Raw genomic sequence first — 18,456 nt, 5'->3', positions numbered from 1 at the left:
GAGAGAGAGAGAGAGAAGAAAAAAGCCACTGGGTGTGATATCACCACATAAACTGGGTATGGTGATGCAGGCCTATAATCCCACACTCAGGGGGTGGAGGCAGGAGAAGATCAGAAGGCTGATGTCATCCTTGACTACATAAGTTTGACAACAACCTGGGTTACATGGAATCTTGGGAGTGGGGGGAGAAAATCAACCTAAATCAATCTGGGAAACAATGGCATGCTATGGAAACCGCAGGAACTATACAGCAGGAGCTATAGGTGGATAAAGATGGACAGGTCATACAGTCTACATATTTTAGTTTCATCATGTTTGTTGTGAAGAATAGATGAAATAACATATGTAAGATGTTGTTCAGAAGCTGGGCTGTGTGTCTCAGTGGTAGAGCTCTAGCCTAGCATGCACAAGGTCCTGAGTTCCATTCCCAGCACAAGTATAAATAATAAAACTATAAAGTGCCTGACAGGTAGATGACAGTGGAACAGAAGTTCTCTTCCATATCCCTACAGAGAGAATCAAAATGGCCAGATACTTGGTGGCCAATTACTGAGAACTCTAAAGGTGAAATAAGGAGAAAACAATATTTCTTTGATATTCTGGTTAAGGAGTTTTTTTTTTTTTTTTTTGAGTACTATTGACTCACATCTGTCTCATCAACTCTATGCAATCATAGGCAAGCTGTGTATTGATTATTGAATATTGCTCAAGTGTTCTCTCTAGTAGTGTTTTATCTTCTCACAGACAAGGATAATTGCCAGTAATGCTTTCATTTATTGACTCTTCAAGTGCTATTTGTATTAATTCCTCAGCATAGTGCAATGTGTATGATGGCCAAACTCTTGCTAATAGGCTTCCTATTTGTGAATTCTACTGCTGCATATAGAGCTGAGAGGCTGAAAAAGGTGCCTTTGTGTATTCCTTGAATTTGGATTTTAGTAATGTTATAACACTGAAGCTATATGTCACTCAAACAACTCAGATTTCCTATTATTTCTCTCCCTCCTCTTTCCCACCATCCCTATGAACTTCTCTCAGTATGTGTGACATTTCTGTTACTTCCATTTCCACCCTGTCTCCCACCCCTTGATTAACCTGGGCAAAGTCAGCACTCGATTGCCTCCATCACCCAATGAAATTGTTAGAGGCAAAATTAGAGCTCCCCCTCAATCAATAGCTAAAAGACTCTACATGCTAACACATAGCCATCCGCTGCACTGTACCTGCCTTCCAGAAGACACAGAGATAGATGTTTCTTCTTTTATAGTAATGGCTACTTGACCAGAGGCACCTAAAGAAGAACCACCATATTTTTAGGTCATGTGAGTTTGAATTGTATTCTAAGGAACAGGAGAGAAACAGTCAAAGGGATAACGAACCATGGAAATTCCAGTAGCTGTGCAGCTCAATGATCTCGGGGTAGAGGCCATTTCACTCCTTACTCAGAGGGGTGCCAGTTAATTACTTCCTCGCAGTTAGACCAGCACTAAACCTTACCTTAACATAAGCATTTGAGAGAGACAGAAGGCTTCCTCTTGTATACACTGGATTTGTTCAAGGAAGGAAGGAAGGAAGGAAGGATGGATAGATGAGGCGAGAGCAGCACATCTTATAGGACATACGAACAAAGGGCAGGACTGAAATCAATGCTGGGTCTAAGCAGGGCATGTGTCCATGAAGATCTCACAGCATAACTGAAGGCAAAGGGCCTCATGAGTTCTTTACTCGCTAACACACACACACACACACACACACACACACACACACACACACACACAAATGGGCATGGTTTGCTGAGATGCTTCTCATCCTCTTTATTGCTTATGCTCCTCAATTCCCTTGAGGTTTTCTTTTGCCTTCTGTAATTTGGGTCTTTGTCTCTGAAGAGGTACCTGATTGTAATTCACCACGAAGCAAAGGTGATATTATTACAAAAGTCTGCCTGACCATAAGCCTAGCATATGGTCACTCCATTGCCACTGTTTGTGAGTAAATGGAGAACTGTGCTCTGAAGAGGAACTTGGGAGTTTGAGCTGAAACTGACCCTAGGACAGATTGCTTGTAATCTCATCAGCTTGTCACTCTGGTGGGAGTCCATCTTACACAGAGGGCGGGAAAGGAGGTTTACGTAGCAAGGTGCAGGGAAAGGTTTGCACCTTCTGCATCATGTTTCTCTAATGATCACTAACAAAGCATTGCCCCAATCCACTGCCAGGAGACAGCAGCATTGGCTGTGTAGCCGATAGAAGGCAATGCTCATTCTGACAGGCTTTGAATCCATTTATGCCTTCTCAGCTTCATGAAAGAAGTGTCTATACCACAGGAAAGAGCAAAAGAATTGTGGATAGCACCAGGCTTTGATAAAACAAACAAACAAAAAAAGCGAACCAGAACAAAAGCTTCCCTTGGTCTTCCTGCTGAAAAAAATTCAGCTTTTCAGAGAAAAAAGTAAAGTGCTGACTTTACTTATATGGCTTCCATAGTACCACCAATAGCAAAAGGAATTTCATGAAAATAAAATTCCACACTCCTTGTAGGAAAAAAAAGCCCCTGATTCTAAACAAAACTCTAAGGAGATTTGACAATTTTTGTTACTCTGTGGTCCATTTTTATGACTATCATCTTTTCATTTATATTTGTTTTTTCTCTTTTGAGACAGAGTTTCTTTGTGTAGCCTTGGGTGTCCTGGACTCACTTTGTAGACCAGGCTGGCCTCGAATTCACAGTGATCTGCCTACCTCTGCTTCCGCAGTGCTGGGATTAAAGGGGTGCACCACCACACCTGGCTTCATTTATATTTCTAATGAAAGTTTAGTATTGGTAAAATTGCACATAAACTTTACATGGATTGAGTAAAGTGTGTGTGTGTGTGTGTGTGTGTGTGTATGCGTGGGTGTCTGTCTCTATCTGAAGAAGCCATTGGTGAGCTGCGCCTGGTGCTGCAGGCCTATACTCTAGATATCATTGTAGATGCTGAGGTAGCCGAATTGGCATGATTTCCAGGCCCGCCTCAGCTACCAAATGAGTTGAAGGTCAGCATGAGCTACACAGGGAGTTCAATCCTCAGCATCACAGAAAAGCCTTTGATGGCTTTGTGGAATTTTCTAGAGTATTCTAAGCATATTGTTCTTCCTAAATGAGCACAGCTGGCATCCTTAATGGCAACATAGTTACATCACTTCAAAAAATAGATTTGATTTTATTGTATGGTTAGGAGTTTTGCCTGCATTAACATATATGGACCACTTGCATGCCTGGTGCCCAAGGGATTCAGAAGATGGCACCAAATCTCCTGGAACTGGAGTTGCAAATGGCTGTGAGCCATCATATGGGTGCTGGAACCCTGCTTGTCTGCAAGAACAACAAGTTCTCTTAACCACGGCTCTATATTTCTATCACTTCTATCTGGTGTCATCTAAAAGAAACCATCTAAGGATAGGAGAAGAAGGGCCAAAGTGCTAAACTACTGCTGTAAACATGTTCTCAACTGGAAAACAAAGCTTCTCTCCTTTGTAACCTAGTTAGCAGGGCATGAGCTAAATCAGTTGGGTGGCAGTTATTGTGTCTTTGTAGTAAGTACAGGTGAAGCCTTGTTGTCTTTTTGGCTACAGACCTGAGTGGGTCAACCTTTTTTTGTTTGTTTTTGTTTTTGGCTTTTGGGTTTTTTGAGACAGGGTTTCTCTGTGTAGCCTTGCCTGTCCTGGACTCTATCTGTAGACAGGGCTGGCCTTGAACTCACAGAGATCCGTCTGCCTCTTCCTCCTTGAGTGCTGGGAAGTGGGTCAACTTTTGAACAATTGCATTCCTTGCTTAAAATACTGGGAACTGAAAGTTCTGTATCTGACTTAGTGAGTTCTCCTACATAAATAATCCCTTCTGAAAATGTCAGGGTCAATAGCTTCGCAGAAAACTTTTGTCATGTGTCATGAAGAGGCAAATAGTGTAAAGTGATCTCTAGACATTACAGCACACCCAGGTGCATGCTGTTGAACATCGAAAGTATTCAGTTCTTTTACCAAAGAAGCCAGGTTTTGTCAACTTGCTATCTAGAATCAACTCCCTCGTTGAATAGTGTACATTCACTGGACCTGAAAGTTGACCAAGTCGGGGATGGCAGAAGAAGGAGGTCAGGCAGAAATAAGGCTCCTTGCTGGTGTGGCATGTGGCGTTTAATTTAAACAGGTAGCAGGGCTGAGGGGGAAGCAGGTAGGCTAAAGATGACTGTGCTAGAATCCTAAGCCTTTTCATTATCCACAGCACACAAGCAAGTTTCGGAGAGGGGGAGCCATGGCTGCAGTGATACTGGAGAGCATCTTCCTGAAGCGCTCCCAACAGAAGAAGAAAACATCGCCATTAAACTTTAAGAAGCGCCTATTTCTCTTGACTGTACACAAACTTTCCTACTATGAGTATGACTTTGAACGTGGGGTAAGTTTCCCAAATATGAAGTCTGAATTTCACCATTTCAAAGGCTTAGTCTTGGATCTTCTGTGAGACGTGAGATAGGTCTCCCACAGTAGAAAGGGGCTGAGGGATAGGAATTAAATAGACCTAAGTACATCAAACTGGAAAAATATTACCTAGCCTAGAAGTAGGCACAGTCATGCCAGGGGGAAAAATTCAAGGGTGTTAAGAAGTTGTTCAGAGGCAGGGCGCGGTGGCGCACGCCTTTAATCCCAGCACTGTGGGAGGCAGAGGCAAGTGGATCTCTCTAAATTCAAGGCCAGCCTGGTCCACAAACAGAGTCCAGGACAGCCAGGTCTACACAGAGAACCCCTGTCTTAAACAAACCAAACCAACCAACCAAACAAACAAACAAACAAACAAAACCCAAGAAGCTGTTCAGGATGTCATGGAATCTTGTTGTTGGTAAGAACTCATTATATACCTGTGAGAATAAAATTCAAGAATTCAACATTGCTTCTTTATGTCTTGCAACAAAAATGCATATAATCATTTATCTTTCCATGTTATCTGCCTCCGATTTGGCATTTAAAGGATAGATGAATGTTGGATGCTTTCTTATTTTAAAAGTAACAGGTTCTGGCTGGGAATGCTGGCACACGTCTTTAATCCCAGCACTTAGGAGGCAGAGGCAGGTAGGTCACTGTGAGTTCAAGGCCAGCTTGGTCTACACAGAGAACCCCTGTCTCAAAAAACCAAAAACCAAAATGTAACAGTTTCTGCCAGGCATAGTGGCATATACTTTTAATCTCAGCACTCTGGTATACACAGTGAGTTCCAGGCCAGCCAGAGCTACACGGTTAAATTCCATCTCAAAAAACCAAGTTCTGTTAAGGTTGCATGTGCCATTCCACCATGGAGAATGATTAGATAACAGTATGCAAATGTCTGGTTGCTTCATCACTCTTAATCTTTCTCGATTTTCTTCCTCATTTTTTCTTTCAGAGAAGAGGCAGTAAGAAAGGTTCAATAGATGTTGAGAAGATCACCTGTGTTGAAACAGTAGTTCCTGAAAAAAATCCTCCACCAGAAAGACAGATTCCGGTAAGATGAGGCCAGTGCCAAAGAGGGGGAAGCTACAGATTGGAACGTTCAAATACCCCAAGTAGAATGGTGGTGTTGTAGTGCATTGTAGAACACAGTTCTGTTTCCACTGAGATTGCCAAATGTGTAAGGGAGCTTGCTGCTAAGCCTGATGACTTGAGTTCTATCCCTGAACCTCACATAGTGGAAGTAGAGAGCCAGCTCCTGAAAATTATCTCTCATCTCCACATAAGAACAGTGTCACACATGTGGACACACAGATACACAAACACACACATGTATGCACATACACGCACATATGCACGCATGCGCACACACACCAGAAAGAAAGCAAGACTGCAAGAGGAAAAGAAAAAGAATTGTTTTCATTCAGGCTGGGAGATGGAAAAGTGCTTGCCAAGGCAAGCTGGAGGACTTAAAAATTCCCCAAACTCACCTAAGGCCAGGCCCAATAGTGCCTGTGCATCTGCAGTCTCAGCAGTCCTATGGTAAGATGGGCGATGGAGACAGGAGAATTTCTGGAAGCTCAAGGTCCAGCTAATCTGGCATATGCAACAGCTGAAGATGTGACCACGAGCCAAAGAAAGGCAGAAGGGGAGACTGACAACCAAGGCCATCCTCTGACCTCCACAGGCATGCTCCTGCAAATACATACATAGAGAAGAAGAGGTTAAAAAAATTGCCAAAACCAATTTGTTTTCCTTTTTTGAATATTTTATTTTTAAATATGTGTATGTGTGTTTATGTGTGTGCATGTGTGTGTGTGTTTGTACATGTATGCATGTGTGCATTTGTGTGTATACCCAGAGAGGCCAGATGTATCCGATTTTGTGGTTAGAATTTCAGGCAGTTTTGAGCTGATGTGGCTTCTTGGGACCAAACTTGGGTTCTCTGGGAGAGCAGTTATATGCTCCTAACCACTGAGCCATCCTTCTAGCCTGAAAAGTCTTCAATCTTCTGCAAATTGGTGCTACTAACTCAGCATATTTCCTTCTTAGGAAGATACATACTTAACCTGGAACACTTCATAACATCCATCTTAAAATAATGTGATACTGACTGCTCACAATGGGCAAGGATGTTTCCTCCTTTTCTTCCCTCAGCTGCCAGGGTCAGAGTTTATGACTTGAATAAGTTTCCATGTCAAGGTTGAGACATGAGAGATTTTTGAAAGAGGTGTGTGTGTGTGTGTGTGTGTGTGTGTGTGTGTGTGTGTGTGTGTGTGTGAAAGAGAGTCTCATTTTGTAAGGTAGGATGGTCCGGAACTCACCATGTAGTTCACGCCTCAGTCCTCCAAGAGCTGATGTTACAGGCAGGAAATTAGAATCTTCTTCTTCTTCTTCTTCTTCTTCTTCTTCTTCTTCTTCTTCTTCTTCTTCTTCTTCTTCTTCTTCTTCTTCTTCTTCTTCTTCTTCTTCTTCTTCTTCTTCTTCTTCTTCTTCTTCTTCTTCCTCCTCCTCCTCCTCCTCCTCCTCCTCCTCCTCCTCTTCGTTGTCATCCTCCTCCTCTTCCTCCTCCTCCTCCTCTTCTTTCTTCTTTCTTCTTTCTTCTTCTGGTTTTTAGAGACAGGGTTTCTCTGTGTAGTCTTGGCTGTACTGGAACTCACTTTGTAGACAAGGCTAACTTTGAACTCATAGAAATCTGCCTGCCTCTGCCTCCTGAGTGCTGGGATTAAAGGCGTGTGCCACTATGCCCTGCTCTAGATTCTATTTCTAAAACATCACAATCATTATTATATGTGTATGGGTGTTTTATCTGTATGCGTGTTTGTGCACTACATTCTTGCTTGGTACCTGCAGAGGCCAGAAGAGACATTGGATCCCCTGGAGCTAGAGTAATAGATGGCTGTTAGCCATCATATGGGTGCTAGAAACTAAACCAGGGTCTTCTAGAACAGCAGCCAGCACTCTTAGCTGCCGAACCTCCTCTCCAGCTCCCAGATTAGATTTTTTAATATCTCATTGTTTATTCTCCCTGACTTCCTGGCTTCTTTCCAGGGAATAGCACATACTGGTTATTGAGTTGATATTTTTTGTCATTTTATTTTTCCTGGTTACAAGAGTATGCATATATAGTATAGAAACTGGAAAAGAAAGAAAGAAAGAAATTGGAAAAATAAAGGAGTTACAAATCAAAGATAAAACTATGTATGACCCCATTATCCACTTTAAAATAGTAATTATCATAGTGGTATATATAGGTTTATATGTAGTTTTCTCCTCTAGGAATACATATACATGCACTCATATATATCATATAATTAGAATACAACACTACTATATACCTTGCTTTATTTTCCTTGGATGAGAATTGGTATTTAAAATTTATTTTTTTTCCTGATTGTGTATGGCATTAAGTGTATGCAAATGCATGCGCACCTGTTTGTGTGCATGTGGAATCCAGGTGTCTTTTTTTTTGTCACTCTCCTCCTTCATTTCCTTGTAAATTTTTTATAATATTTATCTGCCTGCCTGCCTGTCTATTCATTTGTTATTTATTTAAGACAGAGTCTTACCATGTAGCCCTGGCTGGGCAGGAATTCATTATGTAGAATAGGCTGAACTCGAACTCAGAGATCTACCTGCTTCTGCTTCCTGAGTGCTAGGATTAAAGTCATGTACCAGCATGCCCAACTACACTTGTTTGTTTGCTTGCTTGCTTGCTTGCTTGGTGCATGTAAGCATGTGGGTGTGAATTTGCCACAGCATGACTATGGAACCTATAGGATAATTTGTGGCAATCAAGTTTTCGACTTCCACTATGCAGTTCCTGGAAACTGAACTCAAGTCAGCAGGCTTGGCGACAAGTTCCTTTACTCTCTGAGCCGTTTTTTTTTTTTTTTTTTTGGCCCTTTTCACCTTATCTTTTGAAATCATTTTATTATTTTATGTGTATGGTATGTTTTGACTGTGTACCATATGTGTGCAGTGCCTGAGGAGGCCAGAAGGGGGCGTCAGATCCCCTGAAACTGGAGCATAGACATCTGTAAGCGGCCAAGTCAGTGGTGGGAATCAAAGTCAGGCCCTCTGCAAAAGCAGCCAAACTGTTGAGCTGTTTCTTCAGGAACTGTCCCCCCTCTTATTTCTTTTTAAGGTTTATCATTTTGTGAATGTTTGCGTGCATGTATGTGCACCATATGCATGCCTGGTAACTGGTGCCAGTGAAGCCAGAACACTGCATCAGATCTAATGTTGGAACCCTGGAAATGAAGTTACAGGCAGTTGTGAGTCTCCATATAGGGACTTGGACTAAACCTGGGTCTTTTGCAAGACTAGCAAGTGCTCTTTTTTTCCCCCTGTTCATCTTTTGGCCCACTTTTATCAAGAAATTTATTGTGTTTCTAACACTTTCAAAGATATCTTGATATATGAATATCAGTCTTTTGTGTTGAAAATATTCTTCCAGTTTTTTAATCCTTAAATTTGCTTTTGGTTTATTTCATTCTACCTGTTCAGCTCCTCTGTCCCTCCCCCCCCCCCTCTCTGTTGTTGTTGTCCTCCTCCTCCTCCTCTTTCTTCCTCTTCTTCTTTGAGAAATGGCCTCACTATGTATTTCTGGCTAGCCAGGCTGGCCTTGAACTTAGAAGCATCCCCCGCCCCCACCCCCAACCAGGTGGTAAGATTTAATGCATATGCTCCCTCCCCACACAACTCTTTATTTCTTTGTTGTTGTTGTTGCTTTATTTTTCTCTTTGTATTTTTGACCATCTTCCTCTGGAGTACAGGTAGCCAGGTTAACTTAAACTCCCTCTGTAGCTTCCAAGCACTGAGATTACCAGTGTGTACCATCACTCCCACATCCTAATTTCTTTATAATATTTTTGCAGTGCTGGTAATTGAACCCAGAACTTCATGCATATAAGGCAGGCACACTAGCACTGAGCTACAGCCCCATCCCATCATAGTTCTAATTTCATCTTATGTGCTTAAATCCATCTGAACTTTACATTGGGGTGTGACATGATATATAGCTATTTAATTCCTAGCACCAATTGAGAAAGTATATTTTAACTAACGATTCAAAATGTCTGTGGTTCTATTGGAGTGGAAGTATTCACTAAGAAATTATTTTGGGCCAGGTGTGGTGGCGCACATCTTTAATCCCAGAACTCAGGGAAGCAGAGGCAGATCTCTGTGACTGTGAAGCCAACCTGATCTACAAAGTGAGTCCAGGACAACCAAAGTTACACAGAGAAACCCTGTCTCGGAAAAAAAAAGAGAGAAAGACATTATTTTGGGGCCTGGAGAGATGGCTTAGTAGTTAAAAGCAATTGCTGTCTTGCAGATATTGTAAGTCCCCAGCAGCCACAGTGGATGGCTCACCAGCCCCAGGACATACCATACCCTTTTCTGATATCTATGGACATTTATAGCTACATATGAATAAATATAAAATAAATATTTTCTAAATAAAGGAATTGAATTTGCAAGAGCTTTCTGAGGCCATGGTAGAAGATTTCCAATACAGGCGCTAGAGAGATGGCTCAGAGGTTAAAAGCATTGATTGCTGTCCCAGAGGTCCAGAGGTTCCCAGCAACCACAACCATCTATAACGTGATCTGATGCCCTCTTCTGGCCTTCAGGTGTACACTCAGGCAGAGCACTCTATACATAATAATAAATAAATAAATCCTTTTTAAAAATCCCAATATGTAGAGAAACCTGGAAAAGAGTAGCATTTATGTCTTAGTTACTTTTCTATTACTGTGATAAAACACCATGACCAAAACAGCGTATAAGAGAAAATATTCAGGGGCTGAAGAGATGGCTCAGTGGTCAAGAGCACTGGCTGCTTTTCTAGAGGTCCTGAGTTCAATTCCCAGCAACCACGTGGTGGCTCACAACCCTCTATAATGGGATTTGATTACCTCTTCTGACATGCAAGTATACATGCAAATAAAGCACCCATAAATATAAACAAACAAATCTTTTAAAAAAAGGAAACTAAAATAAAATATTTAATTTGGGGCTTATGGTTTCAGAATGTTAGAGTCTGTGATGGTGGAGCAAAGGCGTGTCCACAGGAACAGCTGAGAGCTTCCATCTTGATCCACAGCTTCGAAGCTAAGAAGCTGGAAATGAGTCTTTTGAAATCCCAAAGCCTGGTCTGGAGAGATGGCTCAGATGTTAAGAGCACTGGCTGTTCTTCTTGAGGTCCTGAGTTCAACTCCCAGCAACCACATGGTGGCTTACAGCCATCTATAATGTGATCTGATGCCCTCTTCTGGCCTGCAGATGTACATGTGAGCAGAGTACTACATACATAATAATAAATAAATAAATATTAAAAATAAAAAAAGGATTCCCAAAGCTTACCCCCAGTGCCACACCTCTTCCAACAAGACCAGACTTTCTAATTCTTCCCCAAAAGTTTCACCAGCCATGGACCAAGAATTCAACTACATGAGCCAATAGGGGCCATTCTTATTCAAACCACCACAACATTCATAGGTAGCCCTAAAGCATCCTTAGGTAACCTTAAAACATCCATAGGTAACTCTAAAACATCCATAGGTAGCCCTAAAGCATCCTTAGGTAACCCTGAAACATCCATAGGTAACCCTAATTCCTTTTTTCTTACAGAGGAGGGGTGAGGAGTCCAGTGAAATGGAACAGATCTCAATCATTGAAAGGTTCCCATACCCATTCCAGGTGAGTTATTTTATCTACCCCACTCTGGAAAAGCCTCCGCAATGAAGTCATTGAGAATGAAGTGAAAGATACTAGGTCCCAGTAAGCAGAAACTAAAGTAGTCAAGAAGACATGATAGGGAACCGGGTCTGTTTGGCCTACTGCACGGTATGCCAGTCACTGCTATGAGTTTCCAAGACAGAAAGAGTTTATTTACAAGGCAGTTGTGGAAATAGAAGATGCACATCTCAAATAGTCTTTCCTGCAAGAGTTAGGGAACGTTTATTGAAAAAAAAATAAGCAGGGTAATTTAAGGTATGGAGGGAGGCAAATGCAGAATCAGTTGTCATGGCTCTTCATAGGACAGGTGTTCAGAAAATGGTGTAATCTGAAGGTGGAGTTTTCAGCTCTACTAGACTAGTTTTTGAGAATCTGCATAGGAATGAGCCAATGATTTCTCCTAATTCCCCATCTTTCAATCCTACCTCCTTCTAATTTTCTCTTTCTCAACCCACTCTCAGTCCCTCCTCTCTCCTAACCTTCCCACCCCTGCCCTAGCCCTCTTCCTTTCCCTCCTAACTCCATCCCTCCCTTTAGTCCTCCTCCCCCTCTCTGTTCTAAACTCTCCTCCTCCTGCTCCTCCTCCTCCTTCTCTCCTTCACCCATTTTTTCTTTAAAGTGTAAGGCACAAAGTGTAAGGCAAGTCACAAACTTACAACCCTCTTATCATGCATACCCTCCCAGTTGCTGGGCTTATGGGCTTATTACCAACTGTTGCCACAGCCAGTTAGAACTGGTGATACTGGCTGGTAAGAGACCTTGGATGTCCTTGAAATGCAACCCAGGCAACAATTATTATAATTAACCCTATGTCAGAGTTCTTTATTGACAGCAAAGCAGGGGCTGGCTAATAAGTACCTCAGCTGTGTTACTTGCAGGATTAATGTTTTTTGAAGCCACATAAAAGCAAACAAAGAGTAGGTTAGAGTCAATGAGAATAGGCCAGCTGTGTTTGTTGGCTAATAATGATGTAAGTTGGGATTCTGTCCTTCCATGGAGTCTTAGACATAGAAAGAAGTCTTATTCTTTGAATGCTAACATTTATGAGAATGGCTCTCAGGTCCTTACAGGATGTTTCTGAGCTTCAAATGAGATATATTTACTATTTTAAGCCCTTCATTTAGTAAATATGCATCAGAGGCCTCTTGGCCACCCAGCAAAGGCTTGTTTATTTGTTTACTTGCATTTAAAATTTTTACATGCAATATATGAGCTTGACAAGCATATTTGCTTTTGTATTTATCCCATCTAATGTAGTTTCTTCCCATCTCTATGCCTCAAAAAGATTATAACTCAGCACCAGTCCTATTATGTTCTGTCTTGTTTATGATGGCTGAATTGAGAAAAACACTCTGCTTGTTGACTGATGATTTCACTTCCTTCTGGTTCTGCATGTCTATTTAATGGTAGTCATGTGGGTTGAAAAGACAGAAGAGGGAAGGGAAGGGGTAGTATTAGGAAGTTCAGAATGGAGAAGGCTTATTAGATGTCAAACTACATTCTGGTCTAATCTGAAACAGACGAGGAGCATCTTCTCGATAGATGCGATTTAAGCCATAGAAGAGACTATGATTTGTGCTTCCATGTGGCTTGTTTGTATCCTGAGAACCATGTGGGTTGCATGCGGTGAATGTAGCAGCCTCTGCAGCAGTGAAAGCCAGAAAAGGAAGTGGAAAGTCTCAGGGGAGGGGGCTTTCTGTCATGGATTTATGAGCACAGCAAGACCAACAAGCAAAAAGAAAAATGTAAAATGATTTCTTTCACGTCACTGACTGTTAGAAAACTCGTGAAGGAAGTGTGTTTGTGACATAGTTTTCATGGCCACTGTCTTTAAACATGATGATCTTGTTTGGCTGCACGAGCAGATAATGAAGAAGAGCATTATATAATTAAAAATAATTCATAATTGAAAAACTGCATTTGACTTTAGAATTCATTGTGTGGGGTCTATTAACTAATTCTATAAGGGCTAGATCCAAAACTTTTTTTTGAGACCTTGTTTCACTATGCACCCAAGGCTAGCCTAGAGTTCACCATTTTCCTGCCTCAGCCTCTTAAGGGATAGAATTACAGGTATATGTCACCATCCTTGCGTTCTGAACCAAATCTTATGTGTTTTATCCATCTCTGTAATACCTAACACAATGAACATAGTGTTTAAAACACCAAGAATATGTTTTAAGAGTATTCAAAAGCTAAGAGCTTTGAGGTCTTACATCCCTGGACATGAACAGTTCAGGAATTCTTCAGTGGGTTTATCTAACCTCTAAACCACACTGCTGACTAAAGACCATGTTTGGGTTTTTTTCTTTCTTTCTTTTGCACAACAGATATACAATACTGTACCTTAAGACTCACTCTTTTCTCTAAGATATTTCTTCTTTTTTTTTTCCTGAACCCTAACCTTGGAATGTGGTGTGTTCATCACTACAGGTTGTATATGATGAAGGACCTCTCTATGTTTTCTCACCAACTGAAGAGCTGAGAAAACGTTGGATTCACCAGCTCAAAAATGGTGAGAATGACTTTGAAAGTGAACTAGATTTAAAATGGAAAGAAAGAAATCATAAGAAAGAGAGGAGAGGAAAGAGAGAGGAAAAGAGAAAAGGTGAAATGAGGTATAGAGAAAGAAAAAATGAATTTATGAAAGGGAAAGACAGGGAGAAGAAAAGGAGAGTGAAAGAGTGCTTTGCCTCAACAGATTAATAACCCATCATATAAATAAAAGATAACATATTAGACTAAGAGTTCTAACATGGTTCCATCATCATCTCTCCAGCACAATTTTGTTGCTATTATTATTGTTGTTGTCTGTGGTGGTGGCAAAGTGTGTGCGTGCATGTGTCCTCATGCCACAGCATGTGTGTGGCAATAATGGGCAGCTTTCAGTAGTTGGTTGTCTCCTTCCATTGTGGGTTCAAGGAATGGAACTGTGCCATTAGGCTTGCATGGAAAGCTCCTTTACCCAGGAAGCCATCTCATCAGCCCTCTCCAATTCAGTTTTGTAATTGTGCACACCTTCATTTTCTTGTTTATATATAAATTTATATAACAACATGATGTAAATTCTGCACCATTTTCAAATGTAGTATAATGTTCAATGATTATACAATATTTAAAGTCCTGGGTATGAGATGCCTAACTGTAAAAATTAATTAGATGGTGTGAGAGTGCTTGAAGTCAGGGGTCAAAGAGTTTAGTTATAACCCACTTTCTACCATTGACTTTTGCCAAGTAAGCCATGGGCTTCTTTATGGTCTAGGTTTTTCTCCCAAATGGCAATGATGATGATGATGCATACCATACCCACTTCCAGAGTTGCCTAAGAATCAAATAAATAATAACATGTGTGAAAGTATGAGAAAAGCCATAAAGCGCTAGATAAGACAGGAGTGGCCATTTTCTCAATGTGGGTAAATATCTCCCAAGGAGCTACTTCATAGTCGTTGTTTTGTGAAGACCTAAACTTGAACATTTCCTCTGTGTTTCACCACACAGCGATAAAGATAAGCTTCACTGTAAGTGCTTGCAGCACAGGATGCATGCACATATTCTCGTGTGTGTGTGTGTGTGTGTGTGTGTGTGTGTGTGTGTGTGTGTGTGTATATAGCTATGTGTCAAGTGACTGAGAGATTAACTGGTTGAGTTGACATCAGGAAAGGCTGCCTAGAGAAACAGGAAGGAGGGCGGCCTGATAAGGGCACAGTTGGGTTATTGCATGACAGCTCTTTTTCTTCACAAACATTTAGATCCCAATACTCAGTGGTTGGCCTTGTTCACTCCCATCGAAGTATAATTAGTACAAATTATAATCATCAACTCTTTCACAATGAAAGAGGAAAGGAAGAAAGGGACCATTTATTGATTGAATTCTTACTGAGTGCCAGACACTGAGCTAAGTACCTTTTGTGCATTATTGTGTTTTGTTCTCACAATAATCTAGGACTAATAGTTGGCACCTTACAGGTACTTTCTATGCACCAGGAACTGTGATGAGTGCTTCACATCTATTGGCTCATTTAATCCTCACATTTTAGGATTTACAATTCTCCTATTTCCAGCTGAAAGAATTGAGGATCAAAGAAGTGACATAATCACTCATGAGCATATAGCTAATCGATGGCAAAGCCTGGATACAGGCTTAAGACTCTATTCTCAAAATAAATATACTCTTTCCAAGCTGGAGAACTGTTCCTAAAGACTGATATAAGAACTACAGAGGGCATCTATCTATATTTGTACCTCTTTGGTTCTATTGACAGTGTTGAATTCAATGTCTTGTACACAGAAAACAATTGATAAAAACAAATGCACAAATTAAATTTTCTATGAGCATAAGTACCTACCACCAACTTAGGCTCTGCATCAATGGCTGGAAGCAAGTTAGTTAGGAAACAGGAAACCATGGGTAGACTATCTGGGAGAAGCAAAGGAGAAATGTATGAGTTAACAATTCTTTTACACTTCAAACACTAATTTCCAAACCAAGACCATTAACCAAAGTTCCAATAGGCTAAACATAAAGCTAAGACAGCAGAAACAGTGTCACTTTAGCTAGTTTGTTCATGGTTAGTAGACAGTGTAGCTAGGTACAGTTTTGCATTCTCTTCTCTTTTGCGGAAAACACCTCTGGTATATACCTTGTCAAGCCTGTTTGGGCATACCACAGAAAACAAAACAAGAACTTTCTATTCTAACAAGCAGTGTTGTTGCTGAGCACTTTAGATGAAAAGTCTTAATAATCTCAGGTTAGTCCTAGGTGCTAAAAAAAAAAAAAAAAAAAAAAGCTACCTTGTTTGTTGTAGTGGTGCACACCTTTAATTCCAGCACTCAGGAGGCAGAGGCAGGGGGATCTCTGTGAATTCCAGGCTAGCCTAGAGAGTTATAGGCCAGCCAGGGGTACAAAGCAAGACCCTGACTCAAAAAACAAACAAACAAAGTCATCAAAAAATCTTTAGTAGGAATCCTCAATTCTCATTGCAGTGATACTACCCCCTCTCAGGGGTTAAAAAGCATCAAGTGGAAACCGCCCACATGCAAAGGAGCAGACTTTATCTGAGTGTTGATTACTGTTGGGGGAGTATTAATCATAAAGAGGCACAGAGGAGCCTTCCAAAACACTAGGTCCAAGTGAGGTTAAGGAATGAGTGACGAAAGTGGCTTGCTATACACCATAGGTCTGTGTAGTTTATCCTAAGTAAATAACAACTTAATTCTTAAAGTAGGACCTAATAACATGCAGCTGCTATGTTTTCTGTTTCCTGTCCCTCCTCCAGCTTCTTCTCCACCTCCTTCTCCTTCCTCTCTGCCTTCTTCCCCTTCCTTTCCTCCTCCTCTTTACCCTCACCTTTCTTCCTTATGGATTTAGTTTGAGTGCATGTATGTGCAGGCATGTGTGCTGTGGTACAAGTCTGGAGGTCAGAGGGCAACTTGCCTTGGGGGATTCAGCTCTCTCTCTCTGCCATATGGATCCTGGGCATTGAGTCAGGTCATCAGATTTTGTGGCAGGTACCTTTACCTGCAGCCATATCACTAGTTCCCCCCTTCTATGTTTGTTTTATTTGTTTTGTGATAATATCTCACATTGCAACCTAGGCTGGTATTGAACTTAGGGCCATCCTGCTTCAACATTACCAGTGCTCAGATTATAAGTGTGAGTCATTATAACACCTGCTTTGTAGCAATTTTCTCAATGACGCCTTCCATAAAATGGCTATATCCCTAGGATTTAGCCATGATCTCTTTCATTCCAGTTTCTTGAGCACAATAACGGATACTTCCACAGTAAAATATAACAATCCAGGTGATGGTGGCACAGGCCTTTAAACTCAGCACTTGAGAGACAGAGTCAGATGAATTCCTGAGTTTGAGGCCAACCTAGTCTATAGAGTGAGTCCCAGAACAGCCAGGGCTACACAAAGAAACCCTATGTGAAAACCAACCAAGCAAACAAACAGAACCCACAATACTTACTTCTCTCCTATCCCTTCTCCTCCTTTTCCTCTTTAGTGCTAATGTGTAAAACCAGGGCTTTGTTTATGCTAAGCACATGCTCTGTTGCTGAACTATATACCTCAGCCTCATATTTGTTCTGAGTCTATTTGGTCAGGCTCAATAAAGCTTATCCTAATTGACCTTCAATTTGACCTCACCAAAATGAATGGAACAATGGCACAGATAAAGCTTCAACAACGAATATGGGCAGTGACTCATGCGTGTCTGAAACAGAATTTCAGATAGTCTCCTTGTAATGTGAATGCCATAGACCAGGCTTTCAAGTACTCAGAGTAAGCACCAACCATTGTGCATCCCTGCATAGCTGAAGCAAGCAGTCTCCCCTAAGCTCTCCTGATGGAGCACCCTGCTTTTACAATTCTCTTCTAAGTAGCTGGAAATATGAGCTCTAGATATCCAAAATAGGGATACTGTCTTCAAGAAATGTTGTTGTGCTGTTTTGCTTTGTCTTGTTTTGAGTCAGGGTCCTTGTACATAGACCAGGCTGGCTTAAAACTCATTGTGCATCCTAAGCAAGTCTCAAACTCACGTGAGCCCCCTACTTAGACTTCCAAGTGCTGAAATTGCAAGGCATACTGCAGCGTGCCTGGCCTCAGATTAGGCAAGCATTCTCCCATTGAGCTACCAATCCTCAAGAGACTTCCTTTGTTATTATTTTATTTTATATAATGTGGCAGGTTTTGCCTGCATATATGTATGTGCACCTCTTGCATGCTTGGTGGCTGCAGAGGTCATAAGGGAGCATCAGTTCATTTGGAACTGGAATTGCATATGGCTGTGACTACCACGTCGGGGCTGGCGATCAAAACCAAGTCCTTTGCAAGAGCAACAAGTGCTCTTAGCAGCTGAGCCAGCTCTCCAGCATTCCTTCCCTGAGAGACTTCTTAAGAAACAGACACTAGGAATGCAAATAGTTCTTGTTTGTTGGTGTTATTTTGGGGTTAGAATCTCACTACAGATCCCAGGCCGGCTTGGAACTTGTTTTGAAACTCAGTTTGGCCGGCCTTGAATTATTACTGATCCTCCTGCCCAAGACTCCCAAGTACTGGGATTACAGAAATGGACCTATAATTCTTTTCTTTAAAAATATACATATATGGATGACCTGGAACTCACAGAGATCCGCCTACCTCAGCCTTCTGAGTGCTGGGATTAAAGGTGTGGCACACTACAACCCAGTGCTGAGAGAATTCTTTAATAAGTATACTGATAATGGAGAAAGCAGGAAGCATTCTTTCCCCTC

General features: G+C 41.3%; 1 protein-coding gene across 1 annotated transcript in view; it reads left to right on the top strand.

Annotated features, from left to right (window-relative positions):
• Nucleotides 1–18,456, top strand: part of Btk (Bruton tyrosine kinase) — a 44,136-nt gene that overhangs the window by 4,740 nt on the left and 20,940 nt on the right. Inside the window, exons 2-5 of the mRNA XM_051141314.1 lie at nucleotides 4,258–4,428; nucleotides 5,410–5,508; nucleotides 11,091–11,159; nucleotides 13,632–13,713. Of these exons, the coding sequence (XP_050997271.1) occupies nucleotides 4,288–4,428; nucleotides 5,410–5,508; nucleotides 11,091–11,159; nucleotides 13,632–13,713 (391 nt within the window). The 5' untranslated portion in view covers nucleotides 4,258–4,287. The remainder of the gene's footprint in view (nucleotides 1–4,257; nucleotides 4,429–5,409; nucleotides 5,509–11,090; nucleotides 11,160–13,631; nucleotides 13,714–18,456) is intronic.

This window comes from Acomys russatus, chromosome X (assembly GCF_903995435.1).
Source record: "Acomys russatus chromosome X, mAcoRus1.1, whole genome shotgun sequence".
NCBI classification, from domain to species: Eukaryota; Metazoa; Chordata; class Mammalia; order Rodentia; family Muridae; genus Acomys; species Acomys russatus.
The sequence above is the reverse complement of the archived record's forward strand: the minus strand, read 5'-3'. Positions and strand labels throughout refer to the sequence as shown.